The sequence below is a fragment of the Silurus aristotelis genome (genome assembly GCF_946808225.1).
Source record: "Silurus aristotelis genome assembly, chromosome: 18".
Classification (NCBI taxonomy): domain Eukaryota; kingdom Metazoa; phylum Chordata; class Actinopteri; order Siluriformes; family Siluridae; genus Silurus; species Silurus aristotelis.
The window spans coordinates 3,754,176-3,773,065 of NC_139591.1; the positions used below are offsets into that span (position 1 = coordinate 3,754,176).

The window sequence follows — 18,890 nt, forward strand, 5'->3', positions numbered from 1 at the left end:
AGAACCAGCGTTTTTTTCCTGTTTTGTCTTTAGGAAGATGCAGCTGTACCTCTGCCATGTTAATCTTTACTTAGGACACATCTATCTATCTATCTAGCTGTCTAGATATCTATATAGCTATCTATCTATATTTATATATATATGTTTTTGTGTTTGTTTCTATTCGTGTGTCAGACATAAGTCCAGCTGTGCAGGGTGTTGATCACCGTCAAGTCCAGAAGGAGCTGGGTGATGTCATTGTCACTATGCATAGCCCCATAGTGCTTAGCTCCACATCTGTGCGGGTGACATGGGCGGTGAGTTTACCTTCAGCTTTATATATGAATTACAAGTGAGTATTTTTTATATATGCAGCAGTGATACATTTGTGCTAAATCAGTTGCACTGTGGACCATTATGCTGAAGGACAGTTTCAGGAAGAGTGACATGAAAACTCATATTTGACACTCAAAAGAAAAAAAAAGAAAAAAAGCTCAACCATATTGCATCACTTCTCTCCATGATCACAGAAATAATGCCTATGGGCTACAACTAGAAATAGTATACACTCCTGGGCAACAAAAATATGGGTCTTATATGGCAAATATGAAGCAAGAATGAAACATATGGACCTTGAGATATTCCTGTGCCAGCATTTGCACGTTCACCTTTACTGCACGGAACTGTTTGGTGAAAAGTTAGAAAAGGAAAATTTACTTTTATAGTTAAAAAAAAATCCAAACATATTTTATCTGGCATGGTTTTAGTTTTGGAGGAGATCTGCAATTTGTTTCATTCTTGCTGATTTTCTGATTAATTATTGATACCTAAAACCATTAAAAGGTAAATATTGTTATATTTAGGGCTTGGCCCATTTGTTTTGCATGGACTTTTCGGATATGAAGATTGAAGTGATGATATTAGTATAGTATACTGTCTTTTTACATCAGAGATGCCCATACTAGGTTGGCCTGTGGTGACCTTTGATTTAGCTTGCCATGTCATATATGAGAAGGGGAAAAAACAAGAAAAAATCTTCCACAGATCTTCTTTCTCTTTTTGTCTAATGAACTAGAACAAGTGTAAAGTGAGCAGGTGGGGGGGTGGAAGTTTAGTGGTTAAGGCTTTCCACATTGGAATTAATAAATATATATAAAAAATAAATAAATCAAATGTAGCCCAATTTGAAATAAAAAGTTGTCTGTCTCTTGTAATTGTAATATCAGAGGTCATTGATATTATAAGCATATCGCTGTATTGCTTATAGCTTAAACAACTATATTAGTTATTGAACTTTTCTGTACTATAAATGAAATGTTCTTCAACACTGTAATAAGCAGCTCTTAGTTTAGGTGCCCAGCCTTTCTCTGATTAAAACGTTTGATTGAGAGCTGTGCACCAAAAACTAATGTTAAAAGTTAAAAGTAAAAAGTACCCATGATTCCCCAAAATATTTAGAAATAATGAAATAAAAAGCTTTATAGGAATCTGCTCAACTGATTCGGTTTTCTTTGTGAAGTTCTCTAGTTCAATAAATTCTATAGTACAATAAAAAATACACTAAAACCACATCAACTGTGGTGAAAAGAATGTTGGAATGGATGAATGGATGAATGGATGGATGAATGGATGAATCTTATCATTCCGCTCTGCAATCACAGAAACAGATACAGTAGTTGTGGGTTTCGGACAGGTTACGTATGTAGAAGAGGGTAGATAGCACATTCCTTCTAAACTGTTTCATGCTTTCCTTGGATCAAGCAGGACTTGACATCATTCATTAGTAAATAGAATATCGTATTTGTTAACAGGTAATCACTGATTATTTTCCAGATTGCGAAATGACATTGCTTGTACAGTAGGTTTAAAATAACCTACTGAAAATAACCTGAAAATATATGTGAAAGTAAAAAAAAAAAAATTAAAGCCAGGTGGATGGAGAGCGCAGGGACAGCTGGTGTTTTACTAATCCCAGACCGTTTAGGATGATGTTTGAATTTAGACAAATGGTTTTCTGTGTAACAAATAGATCACTGTTAGCACTGCAAGCTGAACTACTCTTTTAGGAAGCTGCATAAGGTCAAGCTTTTTATCTGAAGCTCTATCTATCTCTCTATCTCTCTATCTATCTATCTATCTATCTATCTATCTATCTATCTATCTATCTATCTATCTATCTATCTATCTATCTATCTATCTATCTATCTATCTATCTATCTATCTATCTATCTATCTAAAAATTAATATCTCAAACGCTGTCAGATACTGCATTGTGAGGACATGTAGTCCCCACTAAGACATTAAATTCTTACACACACACACACACACACACACACACACACACACACACACACACTCACACACACACACACACACACACACACACACTATATGTGTCTGTGCTATATTGGCTAAATTGCGATTTAATCCTGTTACTTGCTTGTACAGAGTTTTGCTTATTTATCTGCCGGGTGACTGATGAGTGTCATTACTGGAACTTGCCACTAAAATGCCACAACTAAAAAAACAAACACTAACACGAATTATATGGCACTTATTTCTCTATTAATGTAATTATTGATTAGGGGTGGAACTGTTACGATTCCGTTCGATTTGATTGAACCTGTATGCTCTTTATTCGTACTGGTGCATCCTTGAGTTCTTCAAGCCTGCATTATGATGTTCTCCCCCAAGCGTGACTATTGTTTGTTTAATCTTCTTCATTGCCGAAAATGACGCATCTCAGAATTGATCGTTTTCGTCGTTCCCTTATACTCATCTAAAATATTCGATTGTAATTGATTTTGACTCAAAAACAAACCTGCTGCGCCGACTTTCTTGAGCTCGTGTTATTGTGCAACGAATGACTAAGACATTATTTAGGCGCATTTGTCACTTACACTGTTTGCAAACCATCAAAACCGTCACCAGTACATTAAGCAACTAATGATCGAGGCAGCTGAAAGGCGACGCGTGAAAAGTTTCAGCCTTGCTAATGGCATATTACCGATTTAGCCTTACATAACAAACCACAAAAGAATGACAGTGTCCTTTTCTTTTACTACGTCTCACGATCTTGTTCGATGCTCTTACCGGAGGTTCTTTGGCACTAGGAGGCAAACCCTGTTTTACTGCCCTCCACCCAAAGGGCAGATCAATGCGTGCTGTTTTTTTATTACGATGCGTATCTGCACTAAGTGGGGCTTTTAGATCTCTTCCACATTTCAGTAATGAAATGCTTCACACACAAGGTGTTTTTCACACGCACACACACACACACACACACACACTTGTGTATAGTTGCATGTGGGGGATGAACATACCATGCTGATTTATATGGCCTGGGCTGACGGTAAACAGCTACTTTATTTCAGCTGTAAAAGCTTGTGCTTGCTTCAACCCCTGTTAACAAGCCATTATGGTGAGTTATGTCCCCCTCCCTTAACAGAATGAATTCCACTGCACCTATCCGTACTCAAGTGTGCCTTTTTCTTTTTTGGCGATGGGACGATCTCATTCTGTTTAATGCCCTTGCTTTGGGGAGGTTTGACAGAGCCATGGCAGTTCATTTGTCATGATTGGCTTTACTGCTTTTTTTTTTTTACCTCGTTATCTGGAAACAATCAGCGTGAGTGCGAGCGTGGAGGTTGCTAATCCTGGCGCACTCCGCACAGCAATGCTTTAGTTTTAATGCTACTAATATTAGATCTTTTTTTACTCATTTCTTTTGTAGGTTGAAAAACCTTCCCAGTTCATCCAAGGATACCGGGTTCTGTACAGGCAAACTTCAGGCCTACCCTCTCCAGGAGCCTGGCAGATCCAGGACCTAAAGACGCCGTCTGAGCGGGACGTCACTTTACACAAACTCAAAAAGGGCGTGGTCTACGAGATAAAGGTTCGGCCGTTCTTCAACGAGTTCCAGGGGGCAGATAGCGAATCCATCACCGCACGCACTTTGGAAGAAGGTAAACAAGCTGTAGGAATGACGTCGGACGTTTCGGTGAACATTGCAGTATGATGTTTTTATATGAGTGTAATAGACTTCCATTATACACTATATGAACAAGTATTGGGGCACCTGACTTTTTATGGGTTGGAGTGAAAGTTCTCCTGCTATAGAGCTCTGACTACACCCCAAGGGCTTTTCACCTCACCTCCATCAGTACCAGAGTTTACTAACACCCTTGTAGTTGAATGAGCACAAATCTAAACTAGCACACACCAAAATCTGGAAACATCTTCCCAGAAGAGTGGAGGTTCTTTTAACAGCAAATGGAGACTAAATGTTGAATGGGATGTTCAAAAAGCACTTCTGAATCTTGTGCGTAGGTGTCCAGAAACCTTTGTCTATCTAGTGTTCTTTTCTTTGTACAAGGGGAAGTAATAAAGTATAAGGTATTATTATTATTATTATTTTATATATATTTTATAAAATATATATAAATAGATTAGGCTAAAAAAGAATATGTGAGATTCTGTATTTGAGCATTCATGTCTTCTTGCATTCCTTCTTTCATTTTTCACTGGTTCTGACTGCATCTGTGCGTCCCAAAACATACGGCCAAACACAATCAGAGCAGTTTTTCTGTGTAGCGGTGCGATCTAATAAGAGGTGCATGTCATCCACGTGCCATAGTAGGAGGCACTGTCTCTACTGATACACACTCTGGGACACACAGCGTTTCTCTTTGCTTTGACACACTGCATCTGAGCTCCAAACCCCTGCTGTCACCCTGCCTGCCATATCATCGTCAAGAACCATCAGCCTGTTCGGTCTGCATCCTAATATCCTTCTCTCTGTCGTTCCTCTCTGTCTGTCTGTTGCTTCCTCTCTTTCTCTCTCCCTTCCTCATTTTCTCGCCCTTTCCCTCCCTTACTACACTCGCCTTTTTTTGTGATTTACACACACACACACACACACACACACACACACACACACACACACACACACACACACACACACACACACACACACACACACACACACAGACACACACACATAGTGATGGAGATATTTATTGGAGATCACATAGATCATGTTGAGCTGCCATCCATTAGCACAATTAGTGCCACGGTGGCTTTGCTTTAATGAGTTCTGCAAGTGTGTCCTCTCTCTAGTGCCCTCAGTAAAAAAAAAAAAAAAAAACCCACACAGCCGATTTCAAGCTGCACAGAATGCCAAATGATGACATACTTTAAACACTTCTTTTACATTAACATCCATGACAGACAAATTGGATTTTCCAGGCAAATTTAGTTACATGGTCATCTGAAAAGGCCAAATGATTGTATGTGTTTCAGTCCATTGATATCTGCAGTGTTGTTGTAAGGTTAAACACCAGCTAATACCCATAATACACCTGAGGCTTGCAGTGTAATTGCTCTCTCTCTCTCCCTCTCTCTCCCTCTCTCTCCCTCTCTCTCTCTCTCTCTCTCTCTCTCTCTCTCTCTCTCTCTTTCTCTCTCTCTCTCTCTTATTCTCTATTACTCAGTTTTTTTCTCACCCTCTGCATCTTTTTTTTAATGTTATTCTGTCTTCCTGCATACTCTGTATATACAGTATGTATCTCTTTCTTACTTTTCACTGTTCTTCCCCACTCTTATCCTCCATTTTTCACTTTTTCATGCAGTTTCTTATTCTATATTTCACTCACTCACTCACTCACTCACTCACTCACTCACTCACTCACTCACTCACTCACTCACTCACTCACTCATATATATCTGTCTGTCTGTCTGTTTGTCTGTCTGTGCATATCTATCTATCTATCTATCTATCTATCTATCTATCTATCTATCTATCTATCTATCTATCTATCTATCTATCTATCTATCTATCTATCTATCTATCTATCTATCTATCTATCTATCTACCTATGAGCTATTTCACACTATTCACACTCACTCACTTGTTTTCAGAAACCCCCTCACTTTTACTCACCTTTACTCTCTCTCTCTCTCTCTCTCTCTCTCTCTCTCTCTCTCTCTCTCTCTCTCTCTCTCTCTCTCTATATATATATATATATATATATATATATATATATATATATATATATATATATATATATATATATACATATATATATATATATATATATATATATATATATATATATATATATATATATATATATATATATATATGTATATATATATATATAGTGACTGTGGGTTTTTTTTTTCCCTTTTTATTACAATCACTCACCTTTTCTCAGACACTCACTTTTTCACTTTTTCACCCTTTTTTTTCTTCATTTCTTTCTCTGTACCTTTGGGATGCAAACAGAGTGCAGTGTGTTGTAAGACTGCCACAGTGTCACTTGGCAGAAGTTCTGCTCCCACACCACCACAGGTCATATTACAGCCAGCTTTACATCCAAGAGTCAGTGGGCTTATTAGCATCTCCTACGTTCCTGTACACAGGAATTTCATCATGGCTCAAAAGGCTTTCATCATGCTCAGATACACATAACGCTGTGCTTTAGCATTAGCATGGCTGTCTGCTTATGAGTACATTATCATTTTGAGAAGTTAAACTCCTCCGTTGATCAGAAGCCGGTTCTTCACTGAATGTCAGCCAGTACAGCTCTCCTGGTCGACTTGTCATGCCTAAAAACCCGATTAAATATCGAGTTAAACACACTGCTGATAAACAAATGCTAGGGTTTTACTTGATGTGTAGAAGCTTACTGGTGTAGGTTACAGAAAAATTATTTACAAGCAGAAAGACGGATGAAATCATACACTGTAGTAACTACGTTAGTTACAACAACATTATTACTAAAATATAAAAGGGTGATATATCAAGCTATATTCTGTATTTTTATAGTTATCAGAACAGTTGGCACCCTCATAACAAGTGTCAAGTGTCAATTGCCTCGACTCCAGAGGATTAATCGCGGATGTGCGCATCATTTTGGTGCTAATTTAAGACTTGGTCGCATCAGTAAAACAAAGGTTTAGTGATTAAAAATTATTTATAGGTGGAGTTTTTATATCATATCTGAGTAAAGAAAGAATGTCGTAAACAAACGTGTGTTGCTCTGAAGGTTTTAATTTCGCCTTTTTAAAAATAATTAATTAATTATATCCTTAAAATATAAAAATGGTCAAACCCGAAAAGTGCACTGCATTAATCGCGCAGTAATAACATTAAAATTAATGTTAAAATTAATTTGTGTCAACGCGTTATTAACACGTTAAATTCGGCAGCACTAATTAATATATTAATGCAAAACAAATTTTACATTTTGTTACCTAATGAATGTATCCAGGCTGAAGATTACACCATATAGAACACAAGCAGAGAAAAGACGATGGTGATCAGGTGATCAAGAATGCCCAATGAGAAGAAAAAGTATTGACTTTTTCCCCAAATAGATTAAAACTAAATAATCAAGTCTGGTTTGAAAATGTAAGAAGTAGAAAGTACAGATATTTGTGTCAAAATGTAATGAGTGAAAGTGAAAAGGTGTTTGAAAATTAAATATTGAAGTAATGTACTGATACCAAAAAAAAAATTCTTAAGTAGATTAAGTATCAGCCCACCTCTGATAGCGGGCTAATCAAGATCTTCCGATTCAACCCATGTAAAGCATATCTTAATGGAGCTGGCTTTGTGCATGGGTGCATGCTCATGCCTGGAACAGGTTCAGGTCTTCTGTTTTAGGCGAAGGGAAAATTTCATGCCACTGCATCCAAAAACTTGGGTCTCCAGCTTTGTGGTTACAGTTTGGAAAAGAGCCACATATAGACAGAAAATTCGGGTGTCCCGGTACTTTTGGCCATACAGTGAAGAATTCTGTAACTTTCTCCTGCTAATAAATTTGACTATCCACAAAAAAGTGTTAAGAAATCCTAATGCTAATTACAGTATGCACTCTGTGGCTATTTTTGTTACACAGAAAGGTTTTCAGAGCGCTTTGCACAACTGCTTCTTGAAATGTTCTTACATACTTGAAGACAAAGGCTATTTTCCTGCCTAAAATACATTCCTGCTCCATTTCCTACATTATTAATGCTAGCTCTCTTTAATATGAATAGGCATTTTTTCCCGAGTTAGTATTAATAAAATAGCATGGCGCAAAATATTTCTCTTCCCCCGTAACAACTAATAAACAACTCGGTTGTGAAATGTGAATCAGGTTACGCGTCATTATGCATAGAACATCGTTTAATTAATAGAATCAATAAAAGAGCTTAGAAAGCTAATTAAGTATTAGACTATCCAAATTTATCTCAACTATAGAAACGAGAAATCAGACTGTTTAAACAGGATTTGATTAGAATGAGTACGCATGAGGAGACTATAAATGATAATTCTTTAAAAATAGCTGGGGTTTTCTATGTTTGTAGGTGATATTGTTGAATATATAGTACAGACCAAAGGTTTGGACACACCTTCTCATTCAAAGAGTTTTCTTTATTTTTAAGACTATGAAAATTGTAGATTCACACTGAAGGCATCAAAACTATGAATTAACACATGTGGAATTATATATGGAATTATATACATAACAAAAAAGTGTAAGACAACTGAAAAATGTCATATTCTAGGTTCTTCAAAGTAGCCACCTTTTGCTTTGATTACTGCTTTGCACACTCTTGGCATTCTCTTGATGAGCTTCAAGAGGTAGTCACCTGAAATGGTCTTCCAACAGTCTTGAAGGAGTTCCCCGAGAGATGCTTGGCACTTGTTGGCCCTTTTGCCTTCACTCTGCGGTCCAGCTCACCCCTAAACCATCTCTATAGTCCAGACCATAGTCATATAGTTACGTTAATTGGAAGATTTGTAAATCTGCTCATTCATGCAGTCAGACAATCACGTGGCAGCAGCACATGCTTCACAAGCTTCTTGTTTCTGGTCCATGTAGAGTGAGCCTGTGCTCCCTGTTGCCTCAGATTTCTCTTATTGGCTGACATTACCGAAATCCAATGTGATCTTCTGGTGCAGCCAATGCAATGTGCTATACATTTGAAGATGCTTTTTTGTGTCCATAATAAATTAATTCAATGAATCAACAAAAACACTGCTTTTTTTCTGCACTATTTTTTTATACCTTTTTGTGCATTGAATTCATAGGAGATCAGTAACTTCTAAAATATTCCAACCAGCCCGTTTGGCACCAACATCCATGCCACGCCATGATAAAGTCACTTAGATCACATTTTCCCTTTGTTGCTCTGCTGCATGATGTGAATATTAACTGTAATAACATCTATTAGTGGATGTGCATCTCTTTAACTGAGGCCGATGGGATTTGCATCTCCATGCATATCCAACAATAAAAAACATTAAAGATACATATGAAGCAGCTACCGATGTGATGTGACGCAATACAATGCAGTGGATCACATTTCAGTTCGATTTAACATAATGCGATTCAATGCAATATGATGCAATTGAAAAAATAGGATGCCAAGCAGTTCAATATGGTGCCGATAGTTTGCTTTTATTGCTTTGGTTCAGACAGACAAGCCAAGGTAGTGCAAAAGAAAAGAAAAAAATGATATAAAACCAAATGTTCTTCTCCTGTTGTGTCTCCAGGAAGATGCAGCTCTACCTCTGCCATGTTAATCTATATTCTATCTGACTCTCAGGACACGCCTCGGTCTCCGTAGTGTTGTGATCATTTTCACATAGCAGCAGTGGTGCTGAGAGAATGCGCTCGAGAAACAGTTTAGTGAGGAGAAATCAATCTACATATCGAATATTGGTCACAAATGATTGGGCACATTCTAAATAATAAAAGTAAAGCACATATACTAATAATTATATATTAATAAATCGTTTTTTTTTACCAGAAAATATGTTCCAAACGATGCATTGCGATACAAACTGTATACAAACTGTATTAAATTGACAAATTTAAATTACTATTTAAATTATTAAATAAATTACGGTTGCAAAGAATCAATTTCTTCAAATTTGGGTATTAACTAGGAGATTTTTAACAGGAAGTAAGTGTAATATCAGGATGCACTCCAGGAATGAATTCCAGAGGGAAAAAATGTCAGTGGGAAAAAGAAAAGTATTGAAGCCTCTGGAAACGAGGGAGAAGAGTGATATGTAGAGGAGGCTAGACGGGGGAGGTGATGCTGTAGGGGAGGTAATTGCCGTGAGCGGGTTGACTCTGAGCTGAATCCGGTTTGGCTGATGCAGAGTGTGCGTGTGTGCCGTGAAGTGTGCGATGTGATAGCAATGGCAACGGTGCAGGACTAACAAAGTCAGGATTAGGGCTAAGAGACGGTCACACCTCATTTCCTGCTGCTTTTTATATGCCACATCGCCATGCATGGCATCTGACGGCAAACAAAAAAACTTGAAACTGTATGTCAAGTAGCGGAGTAGCCATGTACATGTTTATGTGTGTAAATGTTTTAAAATATATACAATACATCCATTTGACATTTAAAAGCATCGTGCATGCAAGTTTTTTTAGCTCGCATTGAGCACTAAATGTCTCAATGTGGCACGCTAGCTGTGTTTCTAATAGTCAAAGGGCAACGGTTTACTGTGATGTCTGGGTCATTTATGAAATGCATTAAAAATCCATTTGAAGGCTTGTGCATGGCTGGGTGGGTGGGTGGGTGTTATAGAGTGTGTGTGTATGTATATGCTTGCTGTAATGAGGACAATGATGAGTAAAAAGAATTGTCCTGGGCAGCTCCCAGTGCTCCTCCACAGCAGGTGACTGTGCTGACAGTAGGCAGTGAGAACAGCACGTCCATCAGCATTTCTTGGGACCCGCCACCGACCGAACACCAGAACGGCATCATCCAGGAATACAAGGTACTGTTCATTGTAGTCTTGAAGTAGACTTGCACAAGCCCACTGATTTTGTAAGTCATTTTTATCCGGTATTTACACATTAAAAGCATCTTTTTTCAAGAACAATGAAAAAATTATATCATGGCATGGTATCATACAGACACTAAAGACACTAAAATGTGCTGCGATATTACAAGAGCGTGGAAGTCTCCGAGAAGGAGGCACAAATATCTTTGTGAGAGTGCAAAAATGGTGAGAGAACCCAAATACTAATAAAGAATAGTTATCAGTACATTTAACAAATTACAGAGAAATTTACAGTACCATACTGTATAAACTATATTGTACAGTATGTGGCAGCGGGCACATGGCAAGTGGAGTGGAGATATATATATATATATATATATATATATATATATATATATATATATATATATATATATATATATATATATATAAAATTTTGCTTACCTGAATAGTCCTAATTATAGTCATCCCATAAATTGCTGCAAATTTGGTTTCATTGCACATCATGGCTTCCTCCTTTGTTATTTGGACGCTTATAAAATAGCACTTGATTCAGCACATTATACAATGCCGTGTTTTATAGCTTTCTAACGCAATGCCGACAGCTACTCATGCACCCAACTTAATGAAGCCATGAGCTAGTAAAGCGAGGTCATAAAATCTTAGTGTGTGCGTTATATAGGCCATTTTATTACACCTTTTCGCTAATTCTCTATTTCTCTGTGAAATGAAGAATATAATGCCAATGTGGTTGTTCATTTATTTAAAACATTATTAATCCAAATGATCAGTGCAGGTCAAGGCTAAACGATTTGTGGGTTTTTTCCGCAGTAATATGTTTAGTTTGCGTGAAAATGGGAAATACTAATAAATATCAATATTGCCAGTTAAAAGAAAATAATTAAGCTGCAAAGTACTTATGTTGGGTTTTTTGTGTCCTATGAGTTTCCTTTCCCTCATTTCTTTTCTATTGCATTTCTGTTCTCTGTCCTCTCGGGCATCAGATCTGGTGTCTGGGAAACGAAAGTCGCTTCCACGTGAACAAGACGGTGGATGCTGCTATTCGCTCGGTGGTGGTCGGGGGTCTGCAGGCAGGCGTGCAGTATAGAGTGGAGGTGGCAGCGGGGACCAGCGCAGGCGTCGGGGTAAAAAGCGAGCCACAGCCTATCGTGATCGGTGAGAGCATATGACTTGGATGGTGTTTTACTGGAACAGGGGAAGATGTGTTCAATGTGAAAGGGGGTTCGTTTCACATAACACATTTTTCTTGTTTAATGTGAGTGAAACTGACTCCATAGGAGGGGAAGGTGAAACATTCTATTTTATTATTCTATATATAAAACACATTTTATTATTCTCTCTCGCTCTCTCTCTCTCTCTCTCTCTCTCTCTCTCTCTCTCTCTCTCTCTCTTTCTCTCTCTCTCTCTCTCTCTCTCTTTCTCTCTCTCTCTCTCTCTCTTTATATATATATATATATATATATATATATATATATATATATATATATATATATATATATATATATATATGAGAAAATATATAAGATAATAAAGTGGTAGTTAAAAATATTGCAAATACATTTTGATGTGCAAAAAAAGAAGTAAAATAAATGTAATGAGGTTTGACAACACAGTCTTTATAAATCATTAAAAGTAAACAAAACGTAAAAAATTAAGGTTTCTGAAGATCATAAACAACAATAAGAGTCGAAGAAAGCAGGGAAGAATTCATGTACAATCTGCCAGTTGTTTCTGATTCAGGATGGAATGAAAAGCCGGCTCACTGTATCGAGGGTTTACTGCTGTACCGAACAAACACGATCATTACGAGACGGAGGCTCAGATAACGATTTCTAAATTTGTCATGCTTTACTCAAAGGCAGAGAAAGAAGGAAAAACAATTCCATTGAGGATTATGGACCACGCTGAGTTTACTTTCCGAAGCTTAGCTCTCTCTTTCTCTTGCACTGTCTTCTCTCTCTTTTTTTTTTCTAAACAAGCAGTAATATAAAAATCGATAAGATTTTCATTTAATACACAGTCCAGTGTCGTTCGGCAGAACACTGTCGGCTGTATCAATAATGCTCTCCAATAAACGCAGCCAATGCTAACATAGCGGACTGTCTTATTGCTGTGGCTTATCACCTTATCACATTTTATCAAGCTCGCTGATGTATGAGGCCAGATAAATACAGCCAGAATCAATACTATCGATGTGCCGCGCTCTCCTCTTTTTCCACGGCTTTTGGCTGCCGGGTGCCAGAAACACTCGCCTGCAGCCAAGCGAGAAGGCTGTGCTGTGAGGCCGTAATGATCGTGTTTTTGGGGTGTTGCTCACGTCGCGAGCCTTTGAATCTCATTTCACAGAGCTGTAGCTGCACCACAAAAAAAAAAAGAAAAAATCAAACCCTGATGGAGTCCCTGTGTCAATCTCCAGTTCTTCGTCTCAACCCGACGAACGGGTCTCTTCGTCCTGGGCTCGAAGGACACGGCCCGGGTTTCTGTTTCGCGTGACTTATTGTGCTCCAGTATCTCCTTGCTCCATTTGCTTGTTACGCTGTTAATCAGACGTACAATAATCCTATTAGCAAAAATAGATTTTCCCTGGCGCTTTTAATTGCTGTTCCTTATCAACCGCTGGGATGTGACTTGATTCGATTTGATCGCGAGCCCGCTGTGGTAGGGATGGTACAGGAAAAAAAAAAATTCCCAATAATGTTTGAGAAGAAATTGAAACGAGTTTTTCGATCACAGGTGCCGAGTTACAGGATGTGATGACCGGAGACGAGGGCAACGGCAGCATCACGGACGTCCTGAAGCAGCCGGCCTTCATTGCAGGCCTCGGGGGCGCGTGCTGGATCGTACTTATGGGCTTCAGCGCTTGGCTTTACTGGAGGAGGAAGAAAAGGAAAGGCCTGAGCAACTACGCAGGTGAGAAGCCATGCGTCATGCATAGAGCCTGGACGGATCTCTAGAGATGAGTCACTGGCATGGCAAGCGCTAGCAAAAAAAACCTTTTTGGCGGCCCATAATTCATTCGAACGCAAAGAACTCCTATTTTTAGCCTGAGAAAACTCTGCTAGTGGGGCTGAAAGGGAAAAAAATGCATGGTAAGCTCCATCGCATAGTGATGATTATACAGAAACTATTTTCTATATGACCTCAAACAGTATTTGATTAAAACTCTTGTATTGTATTGCACAAGCCAAAACAAAGGCAGCTCGCTTTGATACACACACACACACACACACACACACACACACACACACAAACATGTGCCTTGACTACAGTGCATTACAATTTTAAATCAAACACAAACGCATCAAACCGAGCAAGCTCATTTGAAAACGCAGTCACGCTGCGTGTATTAGAAGACCGTGACCCATATTGTTCCAACATTAGCTCTAGGTACAGTCTCCAGCCTCTGAATTGTAATTTAGTATCCCCCCCCCGGGGGTAATTATTGCATGTAGCTCTGGATTACTCTCATTATATTACGCCTCGCCATCAACACGGTCCGATGGTTTAGGTGCATGTGGCCGTGATTGTCTAATTCAAAAGCCATTTGCTGTATCCATCACCTGGGCTTCTATCGTGAGCTCACGTGAGGATGATCACGCACTCGCTAGTCACTGTGTGTCCTGCCTGCAGTATGCGCTCACGTGCTCACCTATAGAGGTCCTAAGAGGCCACGCATTATGAAAATATTTCCTCGCTTGTTTTCTTGATTTCATGACATGTGATCTCAACAATGCAAAAGTTGTTTTCTCATCGTCACGGCATTTCGCGTGGACGCGCCAGATTTGGTTGTTATCCATGATTCTGCAATGATGAAGAACATGCATTCTAGAACATTCTAGAACATGCTCCTATGCCGAACCTCAGAAAAATTCATTCCTGATCACAAGGAAACAATGTTGGATAAGTCGTGATCACAACAAGAAATCTTATGTCGAGTTTAAGAGAAAACAAGGAAGAAAAAATATTATAATGCATGGACTCTTAGGACTTCCGTACTAACCATAGGTGGAAAGAGTACTAAAATATTCTACTCAAGTAAAAGTACTGCTGCTACAGTGAAATTTTACTTAAGTACAAGTTATAAGAAGAAACTAGAACAAAAGTAAAAAGTTGATTATTTTTAATTCACTCAGGGTGAAATGTACCCACTTTTTCAACAGCATGGTCAGGGATTCTAGTGTATTTCAAAAAGGACAAGGGACAAGATATAAATCTCAAACTAGTTGTTTTTAAAAGAATGAACACCTTTACAGATTAAAGTGCAATAAGAAACAAAAAATAAAATGAATATAAATATATATATATATATATATATATATATACAGTGAGGAAAATAAGTATTTGAACACCCTGCTACTTTGCAAGTTCTCCCACTTAGAAATCATGGAGGGGTCTGAAATTGTCATCGTAGGTGCATGTCCACTGTGAGAGACATAATCTAAAAAAAAAAATCCAGAAATCACAATGTATGATTTTTTAACTATTTATTTGTATGATACAGCTGCAAATAAGTATTTGAACACCTGAGAAAGTCAATGTTAATATTTGGTACAGTAGCATTTGTTTGCAATTACAGATGTCAAATGTTTCCTGTAGTTTTTCACCAAGTTTGCATACACTGCAGGAGGGATTTTGGCCCATTCCTCCACACAGATCTTCTCTAGATCAGTCAGGTTTCTGGCCTGTAGCTGAGAAACACAGAGTTTGAGCTCCCTCTAAAGATTCACTATTGGGTTTAGGTCTGGAGACTGGCTAGGCCACGCCAGAACCTTGATATGCTTCTTACAGAGCCACTCCTTGGTTATCTTGGCTGTGTGCTTCAGGTCATTGTCATGTTGGAAGACCCAGCCTCAACCCATCTTCAATGCTCTAACTGAGGGAAGGAGGTTGTTCCCCAAAATCTCGCAATACATGGCCCCGGTCATCCTCTCCTTAATACAGTGCAGTCGCCCTGTCCCATGTTCAGAAAAACACAGCCAAAGCATGATGCTACCACCCCCATGCTTCACAGTAGGGATGGTGTTCTTGGGATGGTACTCATCATTCTTCTTCCTCCAAACATGTTTAGTGAAATTATGACCCAAAAATTCTATTTTGGTCTCATCTGACCAAATGACTTTCTCCCATGACTCCTCTGGATCATCCAAATGGTCATTGGCAAACTTAAGACGTGCCTGGACATGTGCTGGTTTAAGCAGGGGAACCTTCCGTGCCATGCATGATTTCAAACCATGACGTCTTAGTGTATTACCAACAGTAACCTTAGAAACGGTGGTCCCAGCTCTTTTCAGATCACTGACCAGCTCCTCCCATATAGTTCTGGGCTGATTTCTCACCTTCTTTAGGATCATTGAGACCCCACGAGGTGAGATCTTGCATGGAGCCCCAGTCCGAGGGAGATTGACAGTCATGTTTAGCTTCTTCCATTTTCTAATGATTGCTCCAACAGTGGACCTTTTTTCACCAAGCTGCTTGGCAATTTCCCTGTAGCACTTTCCAGCTTTGTGGAGGTGTACAATTTTGTCTCTAGTGTCTTTGGACAGCTCTTTGGTCTTGGCCATGTTAGTAGTTGGATTCTTACTGATTGTATGGGGTGGACAGGTGTCTTTATGCAGCTAACGACCTCAAACAGGTGCATTTAATTTAGGATAATAAATGTAGTGGAGGTGGACATTTTAAAGGTAGACTAACAGGTCTTTGAGGGTCAGAATTCTAGCTGATAGACAGGTGTTCAAATACTTATTTGCAGCTGTATCATACAAATAAATAGTTTAAAAATCATATATTGTGATTTCTGGATTTTTTTTTTAGATTATGTTTCTCACAGTGGACATGCAGCTACGGTGACAATTTCAGACCCCTCCATGATTTCTAAATGGGAGAACTTGCAAAATAGCAGGGTGTTCAAATACTTATTTTCCTCACTGTATATATATATATATATATATATATATATATATATATATATATATATATATATATATATATATATATATATAAATAAAATATATATAAATAAATAATACAAAAACACTGAAGTTCATGACTTGAGTCTAATGTGAGTTATAAACTTTTGCAGCAAAAAAAAAAAAACATCTCATGTTATTATGTCATTTATAATAATGAGAGAAATCACAAAGGCAGATTCAGAATTCAGACTGTGAACACAACAACTGTTTTTTTACTCAGTAAAAGATACGATTTATAATGTAGTCAAGTACAATACTTCAAAAAAAACCTACTTAAGTAAAAGTAAAAAATGACTTTATAAAAACTACTTAAAAAGTAGAGAGAAGTACACAAATTAAATACTCAGTTACAGTAATGTGAGTAAATGTAATTCGTTACTTTCCACCTCTGGTGCTCAAGTACTCAGGTGCTCATTGCTCATTCTGCAAGTTCACTCAAAATGAGTGTCTGAAATACATGAATATCATTGTCAGTTCAAGCATCAAGATATCACGTGTCTCCCATCTCAACCTTTTCTCATCTGCATTTTTTTGCTGGATGCCTCTACCTAATTCTAATTCTCTCTTTGTTCTCTGTTGGTGTGTGTGCCTGTGTGTGTGTGTGTGTGTGTGTGTGTGTGTGTGTGTGTGTGTGTGTGTGTGTGTGTGTGTGTGTGTGTGTTTCACAGTCCAGTCGTTCACCTTCACCCGTGCAGGTACTGGTCATTTGTCCCATCCCTTTCTAACTTCCGACGGGTTTGATGGCACCGTAGGCAGTAAGCCATGCAGTTTGTAAGAAATTCATATAAACGTCGATGTTCTGAAACCAAGCAGTGATTTTAGTTTTTTTTTTTTTTTTTTTGCTTTTTTCTCCTCTCCTCCTCTCCTCCTCTTCTCCTCCTCTTCCTTTCATCCTCATTCTGGCATCTCTTTCTGGCTGCTCGCCCTGCAGTGACGTTCCAACATGGAGACAGAGGCCTGATGGGAAGTGGAAGGTGAGTGATGCTGAGTATTGACATGTACATCTGACCGAGTACACAGTCCTGAGAATGAATAGACGGCTGGATGTTTAGATAGATAGATAGATAGATAGATAGATAGATAGATAGATAGATAGATAGATAGATAGATAGATAGATAGATAGATAGATAGATAGATAGATAGATAGATAGATAGATAGATCGACGGACGGACGGACGGACGGACGGACGGACGGACGGACGGACGGACGGACGGACAGACAGACAGACAGACAGAGGGATGAAGATAGATAGATAGATAGATAGATAGATAGATAGATAGATAGATAGATAGATAGATAGATAGATAGATAGATAGATAGACAGACAGACAGACAGACAGACAGACAGACAGACAGACAGACAGACAGACAGACAGACAGACAGACAGACAGACAGAGGGATGAAGATAGATAGATAGATAGATAGATGGATGGATGGATGGATGGATGGATGGATAGATAGATAGATAGATAGATAGATAGATAGATAGATAGATAGATAGATAGATAGATAGATAGATAGATAGATAGATAGATAGATAGATAGATAGATAGATAGATAGAGAGAGAGAGAGAGCTATGATATGGCTGGATATTTTTTTTTGGCTCCACTGCTTTGTGATATGCTTTAACCTTGGGCAAAATCATCATGGTGTCTGACTCAATTTCATGATTCAGCATTCATTTTCAGATCAGCTGCATTTTTCCGCGTGTACACTAAAAGCCATGGAGAGTCTCTATGCTGAAATTGTGGATATTAACGGCCTAGCAGACAGGAACCTGATTGATGTCCCGATACTCGATGTCTTGCGCCAGAACACCGCCTAAGCTGATGTATCGATTGATTGGCTAATAAATCTCCTCGGGCTGGAATTAACCGAAACAATTAATGTGTCAGGGATGCTTTTTTTATTCTCTCCATCCATCGTCACGGCCCGGCTATATACGACTCTCCCCTAGAGCCTGTGATGGATTCTCCTGTTGAAAAAAGCTCAAGAGGATGTGAAAAGATAATTATCTGAGAGAAAGTGTCCCTCATAAGCAATCTTACTTTCACACACACACACACACACACACATATATATACACACAGAGCCTTAGGCACTCATCTACCCTCCTGTC

General features: G+C 38.5%; 1 protein-coding gene across 3 annotated transcripts in view; it reads left to right on the forward strand.

Moving 5' to 3' along the window:
* The window catches only part of LOC310740902 (roundabout homolog 2-like), a 152,911-nt gene that overhangs the window by 115,994 nt on the left and 18,027 nt on the right, over positions 1-18,890 (forward strand). Inside the window, exons 13-19 of one of the 3 annotated variants that reach the window (XM_083568080.1) lie at positions 175-296; positions 3,713-3,944; positions 10,647-10,771; positions 11,782-11,953; positions 13,532-13,708; positions 17,436-17,522; positions 17,699-17,741. In XM_083568080.1, coding sequence (XP_083424206.1) covers positions 175-296; positions 3,713-3,944; positions 10,647-10,771; positions 11,782-11,953; positions 13,532-13,708; positions 17,436-17,522; positions 17,699-17,741 — 958 coding nt within the window. The remainder of the gene's footprint in view (positions 1-174; positions 297-3,712; positions 3,945-10,646; positions 10,772-11,781; positions 11,954-13,531; positions 13,709-17,435; positions 17,523-17,698; positions 17,742-18,890) is intronic. The other 2 variants (XM_083568081.1, XM_083568082.1) reach the window with 2 other exon arrangements.